The following is a 20,745-nucleotide window of genomic DNA, read 5'->3' on the forward strand; positions in this document are numbered from 1 at the left end:
GCCAAGGGGCCAGACGCTTAGTCCAAAGAGAAACTGCCTCTTTCTCGGACCCAGCCACGGGTAAAACGCGCGCCCCGGCTACTTTGCTCTGCGCGACCCCTTTCCGTTTTCTGTCTGGCTCTCTTTTGCTCCTTGCGTCCTCTTCCGACGCCTGACTTTGATGCGGGGGCTCTCTGAGTCTTCCTTCCCACTCTGCTCCAACTTCTCCCTTAGTGTGTGTCCGTGGCTGAGTGGAGTGCCAGCCGGGGAGGGGATGGCCAAGTGAGCCTTGACGGCACATGTGCCCTTTCTCTGGTACTCACCAGGTCCTTGCCCTCCTGTGGGGTCGCTCCAGGGTGTGTGTGGGGGGGTGGGGAGGGGGTCAGCGGGCGGATAGGACGGGTGCCCCCGGAGGTGTGAGGAAGTCCCCGTGGGGGACGGCAAGGCTGCCAGCGTTGTCGCGGTTGCATCGTGGGAGGGCCTCATTGAAAAGGAATGGTGGGTTTGTCCTGGGGGAGTTTGAGCGGAAAGAAGCAGGAGGAGCTGCCTCGAGGTTACGGGCAGGGTGTTTGGTGGGCCCAAGTGTCTCTCTCGCAAACTCGCCCTGTCAGCGCACAGAGGGGCGCCTGCAGGGAGAAAGAGGCCTGTCCGTCCGAGGGGAGAAGGCAAATTTCCCGAGCCGGCCCCTGAAACAGTGCAGACGTTGGAGTTACTGGTGCAATGAATCCAAACTGACCTAGCACATGCAACCGTACCCAGAACACTCGCGGAGGGCCCTGTGGCAATACTGCACTACAAACAGCACAGCCTTGGAGATGGGGGAAGGCTGGGGTGGTGACAGGGAGAGGGGGGACGTGGGGAGACTAGGAGGAGACGCAGAGAAGCCCAGAAGGAGAAGCAGCAGCGAGGGGGAGCGAGGGGGAACGGGAAGGACGGGGAGAGGGGAGGAGAGGGACCGGGGCGGGAGGGACAGGCGCGGGCAGGGTTGGGGAGGCAGACTCGGGGACGGAGCGAGGAAGGGCGGAGGCCGGGCGGGAGGGACTGGTCGGCCCCCAGCTCAGTTCATACACTGCAAGGCCTCCAGGCCCAAAGGACACATTGCCTACGCGCAAGGGACCACCCCCGTGTGGGGAAGCCAAAGGTGGGCTGAGCACAGCTCCATCCCGTGGTGTCAACGAGGTCCGCAGTCATGTTTCCCGAAAGCATGGATCAGACAGCCGATGAGGAAGTCCGGGAGGAAGAGAGGGTGGAAACAGGCAGGCAGGGCGTACCCAGAACCCAGGCACTGCCATCGTGGACGCCAGGCGGCCCCGGTCAGTAAGGAGGCTGGCTTCACGGCCCTGGAGGAAGATGTGGGCGACAGCAGCACGGGCGGCCTTTTAAAAAGCTGGCCACGTCTACGCTGCGTGCAGGTGACTGGCCTTTGAGTCCCAAAGCCACAGAGCATTTGCAAGTGGGAGGAGTGAGGCAGATGAGTGACCTCATGACCGAGGCCGGGCCACTGAGATCCCTACCCCTCGCTGACCGGCAGTAGGTGCGGGGCTCTTCCCCTGTTCCCAAGGATGCGTCAGCGCATCCCTTACGGCCCTGGCAGCCAAGGACTCCTCGGGGCTCCCCTAGATTACTGAGGCAGCCCCATCCTCCTCTGACTCCAAGTTGAAAACCACGGGGTCCAGTTCACGGGCAGATTGTCTCAGCGATAGAAATGCATCCAAACACAAGTCGGGCCAACAGCCTGGCGCCTGTGGCAGGGCAGAGGCTCACCAGGGCCAAAGGCCATTATGCAGGCCCAGCTGTGCCTCTGTGGGCTCGGGCAGGGATGCGAGATCAGAGACGTGACGGCCCAGGCAGACCCAGACCAAGACACGCCACGCCACGCCACGCTCAGGAAGCACGACAGACACGGGCAAAGAGGGACGCGCACGATCCTCCCTGGGCCGAGACAAGCAGACGCGTACAGGAACAAGACAAGTCCGGAGCCGCCGGGGACAGAAGCACATGCTCCAGAGCCTTAGCGCCCGTGGTCTTGGCCATGCCGCTTCGAGGAAGGAAGCGGCCGGGACACACCCCCACCCGCCGCCCCCCGCTCCCCCCCCCGCCCCCCCGCCCCAGGGAGTGCCGGGCAGCGGGGCAGAGTTGACTGTGCGAGAGCACCAATCTCCCCGGAGGGCTGCCGTGTTCCCATGCAGATTTCGGGGGATTTGTCAGCTCTTTGAAGGACCTTGAGAGTGAGGCCCCTGTGGATTCGCTGTGAAGGTGTTGCCAGCCAGGGATTTGATCGTGCCCTGTCCACCACGTCCGTGGGACTGATGGGCTGGTATCGGGAGACTCTCTGCCTCAGCCTGGGACAGGGCCCGATGATTCATGGTGAGTGGCTTTGATTCAGCTTCTGAGGCAAAAGTCAGCCCTGCAGAGCCTGCGAGAGAGGATACCCCGGGGCTCCAGTCTAGGTGGTAAACCGGGAGGCTAGGGCGGTTTTGTCCTTAGCCGTCCTGGCTCTCTGTGTTAGGGGTGGGGACCCTGGCCCTGACTCCCTCACGCTGCATGCACTGCTAACGTGTGGGGCTCCCTGACGTCGGGCAGGATCCGCCCTCCACGGCCTCACCCTTCTCTCCCGGCACGGCCAGGCCGGGAGAGGGGCCAGGCCAGGCTTCCACGTCAGCCCAGTGCCCAGAGCCCAGGTGGCAGATGCTTGGCAGTGGGCGACCCTGTGCCCTCCTCTCGCCTAGGCCTCACCTCCTTGGCAACAGCCTACCCAGCGCCGCAGGCGTAGAGGAATACGCTGCGGTCCCTGAAATGGCCCAGCCTGAGGACCCCTTAAGACCATGCTCTCCACGGGAGCTGTCCCGCTCCCGCGGCTCAGTGAAGTACCAGCACGTATGGCACCTGCAGCTGCCGAGCACAAGCAGGGCCTGGTGGCAGCAATGCGGGAGCGAGCCAAGGATACTCGGGCATTTCCAGACCAAGATGCCCAGAAGATCGGCCTCCCCAACGCCGCTAGAGCGGCGAGCCTGCCCTGCTGGAGTCTCGGGCACCTCCACCCGCCCCGCAAGGGGCAGGGCTGGGCCATACAGATCATCCACTCCACAGCCGGACACGGAACAGGCGTTTCACACTGCACGGTGCAAGCAAGGGACAGGAAGCATCCGTGAAGTTTGGCCGCCAATCCCGCCTTTTGGAAGGAGCCGCTGCCGCAGGAAAGGTTCTCCTACCAAATGTTGGGAGGAGGGGTGGGCCTGCTGAAGGGCAGAAAGGATCCTCTGGAACCTCACCCTCGCGGCTGCTGCCCTTGGAGCCACTCTAGCTGGGGAAACGGAGCGCCTGCCTGCTGCGCAGACGCTCACCTCTCCCCCACTGTCCTGGCCGCAGACTGGAACCTCTGCGGGCGTCCCTAGGCAGAGGCGTCTCAGCCGAGTAGACACCCGCTCGGGGGCGGAGTGACCCAGGGCCTCACGTCACCACCTCCCAGCTGAGGCTCGTAGCAGGTACTCTGCACGCCGTAGGTCTATCCACGGGCCTACGCACAAAAGGCTGAAGCTCCGAAGAGGCACGGCGCCCAACACGGTCAAAGCAGCCTGCGCGCGCTCAGCCCTTCGGCAGGGGTTCATGCTCCCTGGGGTGTTGGTGAGGACGAGGTGTGCCTTTGAGGGCATTTCCCTTTGGGGGGCATAGAGGGCAGAGGGTAGAGCGTCAGCGGGTAGGGGGCCTTGGGCGCTTGCCTGCAGACCGTGGAGAAGGGGGCATGTGAGCCTCAGGGTCCGCGTGGGACGGACCGCACACGGGTGGGTGTCCTGGGTCTGGCTTCAGCAATACCCCGCCCTCTCCTCTGTTGCCCATCTGGGGGATCCCAAGCCAAGGACCTAGGGAAGCAGGGAACTGGGGATCATGGGGCAGCGTGGGTTGCTCCGTATGAGGGTGCCTCTGGACACGTGAGTGTGTGGCGGGTGTGTGCCTGGCAGGGGGAGTGTGTGCCTGTCAGGACGTGAGAGTGACCGAATCACGGTGTGTGTGTGTGTGTGTGTGTGTGTGTGTGTGTGTTTGGGCATGGGGGGGTCGCCTGGTTTTGCGGCCGAGTGTATGTGTCAGTGCATGTGAGTGGCTACAGAGTCCGTGGCAGGGGGTGGGGTGCTTCACCCGATGGTGTGCCTCTGTGTGCGTGTGTATGCGCGCGCTTGTGCTGCGAGCGCACCTTTCCCGGCACTTTATACTCCCTCCAGCCTCCTGGGCCAGAAGGAGAGTGTCGTCGTTCCTACGTTCGCCCCTCCGCCGTCCCCACTCCAACAGTCCCCCCTCGGGGCCCGGTCCCCACTCCGTCACATTGGTTCGGAGGTGCAGAGGGTGACTGTGTCAGCAAGAGCCCGGCCCCTTGCTAGACCAGTAGCGAGCACGGGCTCTGGGGTTCGACGGACTAATGAATCTGCAGTCCCACCGTGCTGTGTGCAGTGGATGTGTCTGAGGACATCCACGGGGAGCACTCCGCAGAACTGTCCCCGCCATCCACCGAACCTGGACACGGGGCGTCTTTGGCCCTGGCTCGTCCTTCCCCCCTCTCCTTGACCTCTGTCATTACCGCAGGGAAGACAGCAGCCCCGTTAGCCGGCCTTTCGCTCATCTCCTCTCCCTGCCCAGCACCACCATCCCCAGGGGAAGGACCTCCGCCCGCTGGGATGCCGTCCCAGAGCTTGTGTGACTCGGCCCTCTGGGCCAGCATACGGGCCCATCCCCTCCTCGGCATGGGGATTCCCAGGCAGAATCGTAAGCACCGACCTCATGAGCCCATGAGCTCAGGCACCCCACCTGCCCCTTGCCGCGAAGAAGAGCACGCACGCACGTACCCACGGTAACGCCCAGGACCACGGGTGACATCGGCCTTCGACATTTCAGTGTTTTTCCCTGGGGGCCTCCATCGGACCCGTGTTTCGCCCCGGCACCAGACTTCAGGTTTTCCCTGCGACGAGGACCCAGGCTGATCACGTCGCTGCCCGTGAAGCTTCTCCTGCCTCTGCTCAACGGCGATGCTCCCGCATATGCATCTCAGCAGCCTGAACCTCCGTGGGTGGGACAGATACGCAGACACAGACACACGGTCACTGGGCACACATCAGGTGGCTACGCATTCCCACACACGCTCTCCGAAACAAAGGCATGGACATGGCCCAAGTGTACACTCGTGCACACACACACGCAGCAGAGGCAAACTCCGGGCACCCAGAGGTGCATGAGTCCACACACAATCACACTCACATGCTATTCTAACCACGGACAGACGCGAGACACCGACGTCCTCCTGCAAATCAGGCACATGCTACACCCACCCACACCTGATCTCTGAATCAAAGGCATGGAGATGGCAAATGGGCACACACGCACGCACGCACACAGAGGCTGACACCCTGGCGTGAATGGGGCCACACAGATCCACACACTATTCTTCTAAACACAGAGGAACTGCAACACACACGTGTCCGTGCCAACACATGCACGTGCCACACCCACGCCCACGTCACCTCAGTTCCAATGGCATGGAGATCTCACACACACACGGCGCACACGCGTACATGCAAACACACCCCAGCACGCTCCATTCACACACACAGACACACACAGACACTCGTGCTCATGCAAACCCCCCGAATACACTAAAGACACACGTGTCTCTATTGAACTCCGGCCTGTACACCAGCCCCTGAATGGAGACACACTGGTGCTCTTGTCAACACACTCACACGCGCCACAGCACTCCCACAAGATGTCTGGCACAGGCATACACGTGTGGTCCCACGCCAAATAAAGATCCACACGTGTGACCAGGGTGACTCAGGTGACTCATACTCACACACACGACAGACCATATGCACGGCCTCTGGCCGACCGGCAGACACAACTGACCCCAACACACCTGAGCATGCACACTCACACACACACACACGTGCCCCGAAGGAGAGGGAAGAATGTAAGCAAAAGCCTGGTTCTGCATCCTAGGAAAAACACGCGTACACAGACACACACACACACACACACACACACACACACCCTCATGCGAACCCACTGTACACACTACATACACACTCGTGCAGTTGGACCTGGGGTATGCACACCGTTCCTTCCATGCAGCCCCATAAGTGCTCGCAAAAACACGCACGGAACACACCCAATTCACACAGGGTCCGGCACAGGCAAACACAGGTGGCCTCACCATCAACACCGTACACGTGTGTGCCCCCAAACACTAACACACATACCCGAGACCACATCCACGGCCTCGAGCCCACAGGCATACACAACGGACCGTGACCCATCTGAGCACGCACACACTCACACACACACGCACACAAGCCCTGCACGGGCACCCCTGCACACATCCTAGCTCTGTCACAGAGTCATGCACCCTCAGCCCCGCAACTGGACACGGAAGTGCACATGGAAACATGCACCCACAACACTCACGGCAGCGCTCCAGCACAACGGTGCACAAAGAAGGCCCCGGAGACACACAGACAGACAGACAGACACACACACACGCACGCACACGCACACACACACAGAGTCTCCAACACAGAGGCATGCAGGGGTGGCGACACCTACAGCACAGATACACACAGAACACCACAGTAAGCCCTGGGCCGGCAAGCCCACCACACCCAACAGCAATCTGTGGGCACACAAGGATATGCACACTACACCCTCACATGCAAGGTCTCTGGCCCACAGCCATACAGGTGTAGCCCTGCAGGGTCACACACCCAGCGGTGCCTGAAAATGCGTGCACACAACATACCCACGACTCACCTCACGCTGGCCTGCGGAATTCTGCGTGCACGCCTGCGCACGTGCGCACGCGCCTGGGTGCTTCGAAGCACAGGCATACGCAACAAACACACGGTCTCTGCTCCCGGGCATGACAGCCGGCCACACCAAGACACAGTCCTGCTCATGTAAACACACACCCAAGAAACAGACACCTACACACACGGCGTCCAGCACACACACGTGCACGCTCCCCACAAACCCTCACATGCGTGCACTGAAGCCTACACACCCACGAGGCACGCACACGTGGCCACACTCAGAGGCACAAGTGTGCCCATGCCGACATGCACACGCAGCACACGAGAACACAGACGACCCCGATGTGCATGCAGCCACACGAGGCCTTGCCGCACACTCTCCCATGGGTGTGCAAACACACAGACACAAAAGCACACACTGTCTCCGGAATGCAGGCATACACACTTGCCACACACGCGCACACGAAACGCACACACGCAGCACCGAAGCACACATGCTGTCCTGCACACAGGGGAGCCAAAGAGGACGCACAAGTCCACACACGCAAGTGCGGGATCATACACACACACGGCCCGCCGCTCCGAGGAATGCTCAGGCGGCCACACGTGCTTGCACACGCACACACACACACACACACACACACACACGCACGCGGACCCGCCCACCGCTGCTCCCTCACACACAGCACACCCACGATGTCACACAGCCCATGGCATGGAGCGCCCCTGCGTTCCCTCACACATCCGTGGGAAGTCCCCCGCGGTGGGTGGTGGTACCTGCCGGGGTGGGGGGGGGGGTGAGGTCCCCAGGGATCGCGAGTGACCGCCTCCTGCTTGGTCCTCCCGGGACCCTTGGTTTTGGCGCGGGACGTGACGTGACCAGAAGCATGCATGACGTCGCATCTCAGCAATGCAGGGCACACTTCCAGGAGCAGAGCAACTTGGGAAAGCTCTCCAAGCGATGGGAATAGGATGGCACTTAGAGCGTTGGGGCCACGAGGGCCCCTCTTGGGAGGACCTTGCCCCTCCTGTGTGCCCTGCTCTGAAGAACAAGACTTCACCGAGAGAGCTCTGCCTCTTCCCATCCTCTGCCAGGTCCCGCCTAGGGAGGGGGGGTTTCTCTCCGCACGCCAAGCCCTGCCGGGCCCTGCCCCCATGCTCTACATCACCCCCACCCATGGGATCCAACAGGATCGGGGCTGGAGGATCCCAAGAGGCTGATTTCCTCGTGGCCATCTCCTGTGCCCCCGATACCAACCGACACATGGGCACAAAGTGCTCTGGAACTTGTTTATGGCCCTTCCCCCTGTCCCTGCAGCTATGGGCAGGATGCTCTCTAGAGCTGCCCTGCTGAACCTTTTCCCGGTCTCTATCGCGTGCAGGCAGAGCACCCCGTAGGCGCCATGTCTCTCAACGGGGGAGGCCTCATCAAATACTTCTGGGTGGTCAAACGGGGATGCTCTGTGGTGTCCACGTCCACCCATCTGCCATGCTCCGACACATAGACACACGCATCTCTCTCACACTAACACACACGGAGAAACAGGAGAAACCACACAAAAGTCTTAGCCCTTTGTGAAAATGGATGATGCCACTGATTGCCAAGGTGATGTTGAGAGCAGGCCTTGTCCTTGGGAGACGCCTGTTCCTCCTCCGCGAGGGCGCCACGACCTTCCTGCAGACGGCCTAGGACCTTTTCCGAGGACGTCCGTATGGCTGTGGGAGGACAGGCGGTGCTCAGGAACGTGGAGGGCAGTCAGGGAACCGTGGCCCAAGAGTGGGATGGGACAAGGAGCCCGACTCCCAAAAACAGGCAGGCCATCCCCAACGGAATGCGTGGCAGCAGGACCGAGCGAGGGGCCGCCAGCCGTGGGAGACAGTTCAGGAAAGTGGGGTGGAGAAGCCCTGCTTCGCCCGATGGACCAGGGATTTCCCGGCGGACGGCCTAGGGGGCGTGAAGCTGCCGGACTAGACACATCCTCCGCCCCGTGTGGGTGCTCTGAGTTCCCGCGGGCTCACTTCCCACCCTGCCACCTGCTCCGTGGGCCCAGGCTCCTCCGAGCCTCCAGTTTCTCCGCCACTCAACTGACTGTCCCCGGCACCCTCCACACACAGTTCAGGACCCAGCCCTCCGGGCTCCTCACCGACAGGCCCTCCGCTCCGCTCCGCTCATCCCCACAGGCTGCCTTCCTGCCTCGGGTAGTACTGCAAGGGATTGGGCCACAGGTCCTCGACGATGACCTGGTAGGGGACAAAAGGCCAGTTGAGCACGGGGCCCCCGGCCCGTTCCCCAGCAGCCGGGACTCCAGCATCACCGTTGCTGACCCAGGCTGCAGGGGCCTCACCTCGGCGATCCTGTCGGACCCCGGGCAGCGGGGGTCACACAACCAGTTGAAGAAGTTCAGGCTGCTGGTGTCTCGCCTGCGGCTGGCAGCTCCACGTTCATAATCCCAGAACCACTGGACTGGAGTGCACCGAGTGGCCCTATATCCTGCAGGGCGAGGAAACTTAAGGGAGGCTCTCCATGGCCTAGGACCCACGCCCGCTCTCGCCTCTCAACCTACAAGCTCTCCCGCTCCGGTGCCAAACCCCTCGCCCGCCGCGAGTCCCCCGTCCTCCTCCCTTCCCGCTCCCGGGCCCGCGTGCCCGGCGGCCCTCCGCCAGCTCCCCCGAAGCTCAAGCCCACTCCTACCGGCAATGCTAAGGTGATACTCCTTAACGATCACATCGTTCCGGAAGTAGGGGTTGCTCCCAAAGTAAAACATCAACCTGCAGCGGTACTTGGGACGACCCAGTTCCTCCACCTGCCCCGGCAGAGACAGAGGAGGGGGAGGGGGAGGGGGACGTGTCCCCTGGCTGGCCTGAGTGACTGACTGACCGCGGCTCCGAGCAACTCGGCCGCACCCCCTCGGGCTCACACCCCACTCCCAAGGCACGGCCGCCGGCCTCAGTCTCCGGGGCGAACCTCTAAATCGGTCAAGTAGCTGAGCATGTCTGGGTCCTGGTCACCTTTCACGGCTGATATCTGGGGGTGATTCAGGATCTGCCTTGGGTCAAGGAGCCTCCAGGTCCAGTGGTCCGGAAAGAGAAGCAGGGGCGACCCGGCCCTTCCCGACGCAGAGCCAGGGACCCGATGCGGCGTGTGCGGAAACAGCAGGCACTGCCTCCCTCCCAACCTCCTCAGCGCGTGCCCCGTCATCACCCGTGCTCTGCGCTGGGGCGTCGCCGGCCTTCGAGGATCAACAGGGCTGAGGCTGACGGGGCCCCGCAGGGCAAGACCAAGAGCCTGCCTGCTCTCCCTTCCTACGTCCCTCTGGCCCGTGCCCGTGGTCGGCTGTGCCAGGAGGCAGTCAGTCACCTCCTTGGCTGTCTGGATGTGCTCGGTCCCCCTCTCACGGCCCTGTTGGCTTGGCTGCTCACCTGAAGCCCGGGGCCCTTGCGGGACCTCCTGTGCCACAAGGGGGCTCTTCCGCTCACTTGCAGCATGGCTGCACACCCAGGGTCCCAAGCAAGAGCCCGGCAGCGTCAGCGAGAGAGGGTCGGAGGACCCGGCGGGAAGGAGGGGAGAGAGGGACACCCAAGTCCCGACGAAGAGACACAGAGGGTGGGCAGGGAGCAGAGAGACAGAGAGACAGGGTGGGGGACATGGAGAGGCTGAGGCAGGAAGGGAGGAACCGTGTCTGTGAGCAGCTGGGCCGGGGGCCTCGGCCTGCCCAGGAGGGCCTGGGGAGGCCGAGTGCGTAGCACCCGCTGCACCGTGTCCCGGGTCCTGGGGTCCGCTGAAGCCTGGCAGCCTGCTGACTGACTCTCAGTGGGTGCAAGCGCACACAACCCTGGGTCTGCCGTCAACTCGGGAACGGGAACAATACGGGTTTCGAAGGACAGGGAATGAAGTGGGCAGCCTCTCCATCTGCCCCAGGTACCCCCCAAACCCTTTCCTTCCGACATCTGCTCTGAGACAAGTGTGACTGGGCTTCGCTAGGAATCGAGAGAGTTGACACGGGTTCCGGGACCGCAGAGGCGTGTTGGGGTGCTGCGGCCCCAAAGCACTGGCCCGCGGCTTCTGCTCAGGGAGGACAGCACAGGTCTCAGCCCTTGCCTTTCCCCCACAACGCCCACACCCCCCCCCACCCCCGCCCCCACCCACCTGGCCGGGGACCACCCGCTGCTGGACCCTGGCCCGCTATGCTGCGCAGTACAAGGCTGGGGCCACTGCTGGGGGGTGGGCCCACTGCTGGGGGTGTCCCTACGGCTGGAGGTGGGTGGGGCCCATGGTTGCCGGAGCCGGGCCCATCCCCGCAGCTCTCCTGCCCCTGGCTGTGGCCCTGCTCCCTGCCGCCCTGCTCCCACTCTCCTCCACAGCTGCCAAAACCCAGCCAGCAGGAGGAAGGATACGGCGTGTGCCCAGAAGCCAGGGATGGCCTGGATGATGGCCCTTCTTCGCGCCAGGTGACAGCTCCGCTTCTGATGCACCCTGCGCTTCAGCCGCATGTAGGCCCTGGTGGCTTGGGCGTCCACGGAGCGGAGCGCTTCCTGAACCACCTCCAGCGCGGCCAGTGGGGCGCCGGCTGTGTCGGCCCGCGGCACCGGCTCCGCCTGCGGCAGCTCCTTGGGCTCCTCGACCGGCGGTGCTGGCGCCACCTCCTCGTCTTCCACCGCCAGCACCTCGTCTTCCACCGCCACCACCTCCACCACCGCCATGACGTCCTCCACCAGCAGCACCAACTCCTCCCCCGCGCCGGCCTCCTCTGTGCCCTGCTGGGCCTCAGCTTCCCGCACAGCCTCTGCCACCACCCCCGCAGCCTCTGGGGCCAGAAGCGCCCCCGCGTGCCCGCAGGAGCCGGTCTCCCTGAGGGCCGCCGCCTCCTCACCGCCCCCGTCTGGGACCAAGGTGCTCCCGGATTCTGGGGCAGCCCCGCCTTCCGCGGACCTCGACTCACTCTCCATGTGGCCGCGGCCCTGAGCCCAGGCAGCTGCGGAGGGAAGGCAATGGAGGCGGGGCCGGCAGGTGCAGCTCCCGCGCCCGGGAAGGGCGGTGGGCAGCAGCCGCCTATCAGAGTGCGCCGGCCTGAAGCCCGCGTGCGCAAAGCGCCCGGCGTGGCGGTGGGGGGCGGGGGCCGCCGGCGCCGGCGCAGGGGCGGGCGTGGGGGGGCCTGGGCGGCCACGCCTGCGGCCTGGGCTGGATGGAGACTCTGAGCCCCGCGCAGAACGCTGGGAGCTCCGGGTCCAACCAGTGATAGGCCAGGGGGCGTGGCCACCACCAGCCTTTCCCTTGCGCGCGCAAGAGCCAGCCAGGGAGCCCGCCAGTGGCCGTCCTCCACTGTGGCCTGCGCGCCTCGCGACCCCAAACGTTTTCTTCAGAGACACCGCTCAGGCCTTTCCCGCGAGTGCCCTGGCATCACAGACCCACGGTCCCTTTCTCACCCGTCCGCCTGGGACCCCCTCGGCTGGCACCAGGAATTGAAACCCAGCGGCTGAATCCAGTGCCTGCGCGCCGCCCGAAAGCCTCCCGCGCACCTCTTAGCGCAAGTGGGGGAAAGCCCTGGGGTCAGCGGCTGGTGCTCCAAGGGCGGCCGCGTCGCTGTCACCTGGATTTCCCCTTGACCTGCCCGGGGGTGGGGGGGTGGGGGGGAAGCCGGGGCGCCCCCAAGGGGCTGGGCGCAGGGACCATCGGCCTCCCGACCCCAACCCCCGCCGCCCCACCCCTGCCCCAGCTGTCCTTAAGAGAAGGAAACTGCACACCGAGTACTTCCCCTGAAATTTCTTCGCAAGGGGGCCCAGGTGCCTGGCCACCAGGGTGCGTACAGAGCTGCTAGGCCGGCCCCAGTGAGCTCCGGGACTGGGCCCCGGCGGCATGCCAAGGGGCCAGACGCTTAGTCCAAAGAGAAACTGCCTCTTTCTCGGACCCAGCCACGGGTAAAACGCGCGCCCCGGCTACTTTGCTCTGCGCGACCCCTTTCCGTTTTCTGTCTGGCTCTCTTTTGCTCCTTGCGTCCTCTTCCGACGCCTGACTTTGATGCGGGGGCTCTCTGAGTCTTCCTTCCCACTCTGCTCCAACTTCTCCCTTAGTGTGTGTCCGTGGCTGAGTGGAGTGCCAGCCGGGGAGGGGATGGCCAAGTGAGCCTTGACGGCACATGTGCCCTTTCTCTGGTACTCACCAGGTCCTTGCCCTCCTGTGGGGTCGCTCCAGGGTGTGTGTGGGGGGGTGGGGAGGGGGTCAGCGGGCGGATAGGACGGGTGCCCCCGGAGGTGTGAGGAAGTCCCCGTGGGGGACGGCAAGGCTGCCAGCGTTGTCGCGGTTGCATCGTGGGAGGGCCTCATTGAAAAGGAATGGTGGGTTTGTCCTGGGGGAGTTTGAGCGGAAAGAAGCAGGAGGAGCTGCCTCGAGGTTACGGGCAGGGTGTTTGGTGGGCCCAAGTGTCTCTCTCGCAAACTCGCCCTGTCAGCGCACAGAGGGGCGCCTGCAGGGAGAAAGAGGCCTGTCCGTCCGAGGGGAGAAGGCAAATTTCCCGAGCCGGCCCCTGAAACAGTGCAGACGTTGGAGTTACTGGTGCAATGAATCCAAACTGACCTAGCACATGCAACCGTACCCAGAACACTCGCGGAGGGCCCTGTGGCAATACTGCACTACAAACAGCACAGCCTTGGAGATGGGGGAAGGCTGGGGTGGTGACAGGGAGAGGGGGGACGTGGGGAGACTAGGAGGAGACGCAGAGAAGCCCAGAAGGAGAAGCAGCAGCGAGGGGGAGCGAGGGGGAACGGGAAGGACGGGGAGAGGGGAGGAGAGGGACCGGGGCGGGAGGGACAGGCGCGGGCAGGGTTGGGGAGGCAGACTCGGGGACGGAGCGAGGAAGGGCGGAGGCCGGGCGGGAGGGACTGGTCGGCCCCCAGCTCAGTTCATACACTGCAAGGCCTCCAGGCCCAAAGGACACATTGCCTACGCGCAAGGGACCACCCCCGTGTGGGGAAGCCAAAGGTGGGCTGAGCACAGCTCCATCCCGTGGTGTCAACGAGGTCCGCAGTCATGTTTCCCGAAAGCATGGATCAGACAGCCGATGAGGAAGTCCGGGAGGAAGAGAGGGTGGAAACAGGCAGGCAGGGCGTACCCAGAACCCAGGCACTGCCATCGTGGACGCCAGGCGGCCCCGGTCAGTAAGGAGGCTGGCTTCACGGCCCTGGAGGAAGATGTGGGCGACAGCAGCACGGGCGGCCTTTTAAAAAGCTGGCCACGTCTACGCTGCGTGCAGGTGACTGGCCTTTGAGTCCCAAAGCCACAGAGCATTTGCAAGTGGGAGGAGTGAGGCAGATGAGTGACCTCATGACCGAGGCCGGGCCACTGAGATCCCTACCCCTCGCTGACCGGCAGTAGGTGCGGGGCTCTTCCCCTGTTCCCAAGGATGCGTCAGCGCATCCCTTACGGCCCTGGCAGCCAAGGACTCCTCGGGGCTCCCCTAGATTACTGAGGCAGCCCCATCCTCCTCTGACTCCAAGTTGAAAACCACGGGGTCCAGTTCACGGGCAGATTGTCTCAGCGATAGAAATGCATCCAAACACAAGTCGGGCCAACAGCCTGGCGCCTGTGGCAGGGCAGAGGCTCACCAGGGCCAAAGGCCATTATGCAGGCCCAGCTGTGCCTCTGTGGGCTCGGGCAGGGATGCGAGATCAGAGACGTGACGGCCCAGGCAGACCCAGACCAAGACACGCCACGCCACGCCACGCTCAGGAAGCACGACAGACACGGGCAAAGAGGGACGCGCACGATCCTCCCTGGGCCGAGACAAGCAGACGCGTACAGGAACAAGACAAGTCCGGAGCCGCCGGGGACAGAAGCACATGCTCCAGAGCCTTAGCGCCCGTGGTCTTGGCCATGCCTCGAAGCGGCACCCCCCCGCCCCCCCCCCCACCCCCCGCCCCAGAGAGTGCCGGGCAGCGGGGCAGAGTTGCCTGTGCGAGAGCACCAATCTCCCCGGAGGGCTGCCGTGTTCCCATGCAGATTTCGGGGGATTTGTCAGCTCTTTGAAGGACCTTGAGAGTGAGGCCCCTGTGGATTCGCTGTGAAGGTGTTGCCAGCCAGGGATTTGATCGTGCCCTGTCCACCACGTCCGTGGGACTGATGGGCTGGTATCGGGAGACTCTCTGCCTCAGCCTGGGACAGGGCCCGATGATTCATGGTGAGTGGCTTTGATTCAGCTTCTGAGGCAAAAGTCAGCCCTGCAGAGCCTGCGAGACAGGATACCCCGGGGCTCCAGTCTAGGTGGTAAACCGGGAGGCTAGGGCGGTTTTGTCCTTAGCCGTCCTGGCTCTCTGTGTTAGGGGTGGGGACCCTGGCCCTGACTCCCTCACGCTGCATGCACTGCTAACGTGTGGGGCTCCCTGACGTCGGGCAGGATCCGCCCTCCACGGCCTCACCCTTCTCTCCCGGCACGGCCAGGCCGGGAGAGGGGCCAGGCCAGGCTTCCACGTCAGCCCAGTGCCCAGAGCCCAGGTGGCAGATGCTTGGCAGTGGGCGACCCTGTGCCCTCCTCTCGCCTAGGCCTCACCTCCTTGGCAACAGCCTACCCAGCGCCGCAGGCGTAGAGGAATACGCTGCGGTCCCTGAAATGGCCCAGCCTGAGGACCCCTTAAGACCATGCTCTCCACGGGAGCTGTCCCGCTCCCGCGGCTCAGTGAAGTACCAGCACGTATGGCACCTGCAGCTGCCGAGCACAAGCAGGGCCTGGTGGCAGCAATGCGGGAGCGAGCCAAGGATACTCGGGCATTTCCAGACCAAGATGCCCAGAAGATCGGCCTCCCCAACGCCGCTAGAGCGGCGAGCCTGCCCTGCTGGAGTCTCGGGCACCTCCACCCGCCCCGCAAGGGGCAGGGCTGGGCCATACAGATCATCCACTCCACAGCCGGACACGGAACAGGCGTTTCACACTGCACGGTGCAAGCAAGGGACAGGAAGCATCCGTGAAGTTTGGCCGCCAATCCCGCCTTTTGGAAGGAGCCGCTGCCGCAGGAAAGGTTCTCCTACCAAATGTTGGGAGGAGGGGTGGGCCTGCTGAAGGGCAGAAAGGATCCTCTGGAACCTCACCCTCGCGGCTGCTGCCCTTGGAGCCACTCTAGCTGGGGAAACGGAGCGCCTGCCTGCTGCGCAGACGCTCACCTCTCCCCCACTGTCCTGGCCGCAGACTGGAACCTCTGCGGGCGTCCCTAGGCAGAGGCGTCTCAGCCGAGTAGACACCCGCTCGGGGGCGGAGTGACCCAGGGCCTCACGTCACCACCTCCCAGCTGAGGCTCGTAGCAGGTACTCTGCACGCCGTAGGTCTATCCACGGGCCTACGCACAAAAGGCTGAAGCTCCGAAGAGGCACGGCGCCCAACACGGTCAAAGCAGCCTGCGCGCGCTCAGCCCTTCGGCAGGGGTTCATGCTCCCTGGGGTGTTGGTGAGGACGAGGTGTGCCTTTGAGGGCATTTCCCTTTGGGGGGCATAGAGGGCAGAGGGTAGAGCGTCAGCGGGTAGGGGGCCTTGGGCGCTTGCCTGCAGACCGTGGAGAAGGGGGCATGTGAGCCTCAGGGTCCGCGTGGGACGGACCGCACACGGGTGGGTGTCCTGGGTCTGGCTTCAGCAATACCCCGCCCTCTCCTCTGTTGCCCATCTGGGGGATCCCAAGCCAAGGACCTAGGGAAGCAGGGAACTGGGGATCATGGGGCAGCGTGGGTTGCTCCGTATGAGGGTGCCTCTGGACACGTGAGTGTGTGGCGGGTGTGTGCCTGGCAGGGGGAGTGTGTGCCTGTCAGGACGTGAGAGTGACCGAATCACTGTGTGTGTGTGTGTGTGTGTGTGTGTGTGTGTGTGTGTTTGGGCGTGGGGGGGTCGCCTGGTTTTGCGGCCGAGTGTATGTGTCAGTGCATGTGAGTGGCTACAGAGTCCGTGGCAGGGGGTGGGGTGCTTCACCCGATGGTGTGCCTCTGTGTGCGTGTGTATGCGCGCGCTTGTGCTGCGAGCGCACCTTTCCCGGCACTTTATACTCCCTCCAGCCTCCTGGGCCAGAAGGAGAGTGTCGTCGTTCCTACGTTCGCCCCTCCGCCGTCCCCACTCCAACAGTCCCCCCTCGGGGCCCGGTCCCCACTCCGTCACATTGGTTCGGAGGTGCAGAAGGTGACTGTGTCAGCAAGAGCCCGGCCCCTTGCTAGACCAGTAGCGAGCACGGGCTCTGGGGTTCGACGGACTAATGAATCTGCAGTCCCACCGTGCTGTGTGCAGTGGATGTGTCTGAGGACATCCACGGGGAGCACTCCGCAGAACTGTCCCCGCCATCCACCGAACCTGGACACGGGGCGTCTTTGGCCCTGGCTCGTCCTTCCCCCCTCTCCTTGACCTCTGTCATTACCGCAGGGAAGACAGCAGCCCCGTTAGCCGGCCTTTCGCTCATCTCCTCTCCCTGCCCAGCACCACCATCCCCAGGGGAAGGACCTCCGCCCGCTGGGATGCCGTCCCAGAGCTTGTGTGACTCGGCCCTCTGGGCCAGCATACGGGCCCATCCCCTCCTCGGCATGGGGATTCCCAGGCAGAATCGTAAGCACCGACCTCATGAGCCCATGAGCTCAGGCACCCCACCTGCCCCTTGCCGCGAAGAAGAGCACGCACGCACGTACCCACGGTAACGCCCAGGACCACGGGTGACATCGGCCTTCGACATTTCAGTGTTTTTCCCTGGGGGCCTCCATCGGACCCGTGTTTCGCCCCGGCACCAGACTTCAGGTTTTCCCTGCGACGAGGACCCAGGCTGATCACGTCGCTGCCCGTGAAGCTTCTCCTGCCTCTGCTCAACGGCGATGCTCCCGCATATGCATCTCAGCAGCCTGAACCTCCGTGGGTGGGACAGATACGCAGACACAGACACACGGTCACTGGGCACACATCAGGTGGCTACGCATTCCCACACACGCTCTCCGAAACAAAGGCATGGACATGGCCCAAGTGTACACTCGTGCACACACACACGCAGCAGAGGCAAACTCCGGGCACCCAGAGGTGCATGAGTCCACACACAATCACACTCACATGCTATTCTAACCACGGACAGACGCGAGACACCGACGTCCTCCTGCAAATCAGGCACATGCTACACCCACCCACACCTGATCTCTGAATCAAAGGCATGGAGATGGCAAATGGGCACACACGCACGCACGCACACAGAGGCTGACACCCTGGCGTGAATGGGGCCACACAGATCCACACACTATTCTTCTAAACACAGAGGAACTGCAACACACACGTGTCCGTGCCAACACATGCACGTGCCACACCCACGCCCACGTCACCTCAGTTCCAATGGCATGGAGATCTCACACACACACGGCGCACACGCGTACATGCAAACACACCCCAGCACGCTCCATTCACACACACAGACACACACAGACACTCGTGCTCATGCAAACCCCCCGAATACACTAAAGACACACGTGTCTCTATTGAACTCCGGCCTGTACACCAGCCCCTGAATGGAGACACACTGGTGCTCTTGTCAACACACTCACACGCGCCACAGCACTCCCACAAGATGTCTGGCACAGGCATACACGTGTGGTCCCACGCCAAATAAAGATCCACACGTGTGACCAGGGTGACTCAGGTGACTCATACTCACACACACGACAGACCATATGCACGGCCTCTGGCCGACCGGCAGACACAACTGACCCCAACACACCTGAGCATGCACACTCACACACACACACACGTGCCCCGAAGGAGAGGGAAGAATGTAAGCAAAAGCCTGGTTCTGCATCCTAGGAAAAACACGCGTACACAGACACACACACACACACACACACACACACACACCCTCATGCGAACCCACTGTACACACTACATACACACTCGTGCAGTTGGACCTGGGGTATGCACACCGTTCCTTCCATGCAGCCCCATAAGTGCTCGCAAAAACACGCACGGAACACACCCAATTCACACAGGGTCCGGCACAGGCAAACACAGGTGGCCTCACCATCAACACCGTACACGTGTGTGCCCCCAAACACTAACACACATACCCGACCACATCCACGGCCTCGAGCCCACAGGCATACACAACGGACCGTGACCCATCTGAGCACGCACACACTCACACACACACGCACACAAGCCCTGCACGGGCACCCCTGCACACATCCTAGCTCTGTCACAGAGTCATGCACCCTCAGCCCCGCAACTGGACACGGAAGTGCACATGGAAACATGCACCCACAACACTCACGGCAGCGCTCCAGCACAACGGTGCACAAAGAAGGCCCCGGAGACACACAGACAGACAGACAGACACACACACACGCACGCACACGCACACACACACAGAGTCTCCAACACAGAGGCATGCAGGGGTGGCGACACCTACAGCACAGATACACACAGAACACCACAGTAAGCCCTGGGCCGGCAAGCCCACCACACCCAACAGCAATCTGTGGGCACACAAGGATATGCACACTACACCCTCACATGCAAGGTCTCTGGCCCACAGCCATACAGGTGTAGCCCTGCAGGGTCACACACCCAGCGGTGCCTGAAAATGCGTGCACACAACATACCCACGACTCACCTCACGCTGGCCTGCGGAATTCTGCGTGCACGCGTGCGCACGTGCCTGGGTGCTTCGAAGCACAGGCATACGCAACAAACACACGGTCTCTGCTCCCGGGCATGACAGCCGGCCACACCAAGACACAGTCCTGCTCATGTAAACACACACCCAAGAAACAGACACCTACACACACGGCGTCCAGCACACACACGTGCACGCTCCCCACAAACCCTCACATGCGTGCACTGAAGCCTACACACCCACGAGGCACGCACACGTGGCCACACTCAGAGGCACAAGTGTGCCCATGCCGACATGCACACGCAGCACACGAGAACACAGACAACCCCGATGTGCATGCAGCCACACGAGGCCTTGCCGCACACTCTCCCATGGGTGTGCAAACACACAGACACAAAAGCACACACTGTCTCCGGAATGCAGGCATACACACTTGCCACACACGCGCACACGAAACGCACACACGCAGCACCGAAGCACACATGCTGTCCTGCACACAGGGGAGCCAAAGAGGACGCACAAGTCCACACACGCAAGTGCGGGATCATACACACACACGGCCCGCCGCTCCGAGGAATGCTCAGGCGGCCACACGTGCTTGCACACGCACACACACACACACACACACACACACACACGCACGCGGACCCGCCCACCGCTGCTCCCTCACACACAGCACACCCACGATGTCACACAGCCCATGGCATGGAGCGCCCCTGCGTTCCCTCACACATCCGTGGGAAGTCCCCCGCGGTGGGTGGTGGTACCTGCCGGGGTGGGGGGGGGGTGAGGTCCCCAGGGATCGCGAGTGACCGCCTCCTGCTTGGTCCTCCCGGGACCCTTGGTTTTGGCGCGGGACGTGACGTGACCAGAAGCATGCATGACGTCGCATCTCAGCAATGCAGGGCACACTTCCAGGAGCAGAGCAACTTGGGAAAGCTCTCCAAGCGATGGGAATAGGATGGCACTTAGAGCGTTGGGGCCACGAGGGCCCCTCTTGGGAGGACCTTGCCCCTCCTGTGTGCCCTGCTCTGAAGAACAAGACTTCACCGAGAGAGCTCTGCCTCTTCCCATCCTCTGCCAGGTCCCGCCTAGGGAGGGGGGGTTTCTCTCCGCACGCCAAGCCCTGCCGGGCCCTGCCCCCATGCTCTACATCACCCCCACCCATGGGATCCAACAGGATCGGGGCTGGAGGATCCCAAGAGGCTGATTTCCTCGTGGCCATCTCCTGTGCCCCCGATACCAACCGACACATGGGCACAAAGTGCTCTGGAACTTGTTTATGGCCCTTCCCCCTGTCCCTGCAGCTATGGGCAGGATGCTCTCTAGAGCTGCCCTGCTGAACCTTTTCCCGGTCTCTATCGCGTGCAGGCAGAGCACCC

General features: G+C 63.1%; 1 protein-coding gene across 1 annotated transcript; it reads right to left on the minus strand.

Moving 5' to 3' along the window:
- Positions 1–8,936: 8,936 nt before the first annotated feature.
- Positions 8,937–12,623, minus strand: LOC123935938 (testis-specific Y-encoded protein 1-like). Its single transcript, XM_045996787.1, has 6 exons — positions 12,510–12,623; positions 11,163–11,978; positions 9,733–9,810; positions 9,460–9,571; positions 9,113–9,258; positions 8,937–9,008 (listed from the first exon to the last, which is right to left on the minus strand). The coding sequence occupies exons 1-6, from the start codon at positions 12,621–12,623 to the stop codon at positions 8,937–8,939; spliced, it is 1,338 nt and encodes a 445-aa protein (XP_045852743.1).
- Between the last annotated feature and the right edge of the window lie 8,122 nt (positions 12,624–20,745).

The sequence above is a fragment of the Meles meles genome, chromosome Y (assembly GCF_922984935.1).
Source record: "Meles meles chromosome Y, mMelMel3.1 paternal haplotype, whole genome shotgun sequence".
NCBI lineage: Eukaryota > Metazoa > Chordata > Mammalia > Carnivora > Mustelidae > Meles > Meles meles.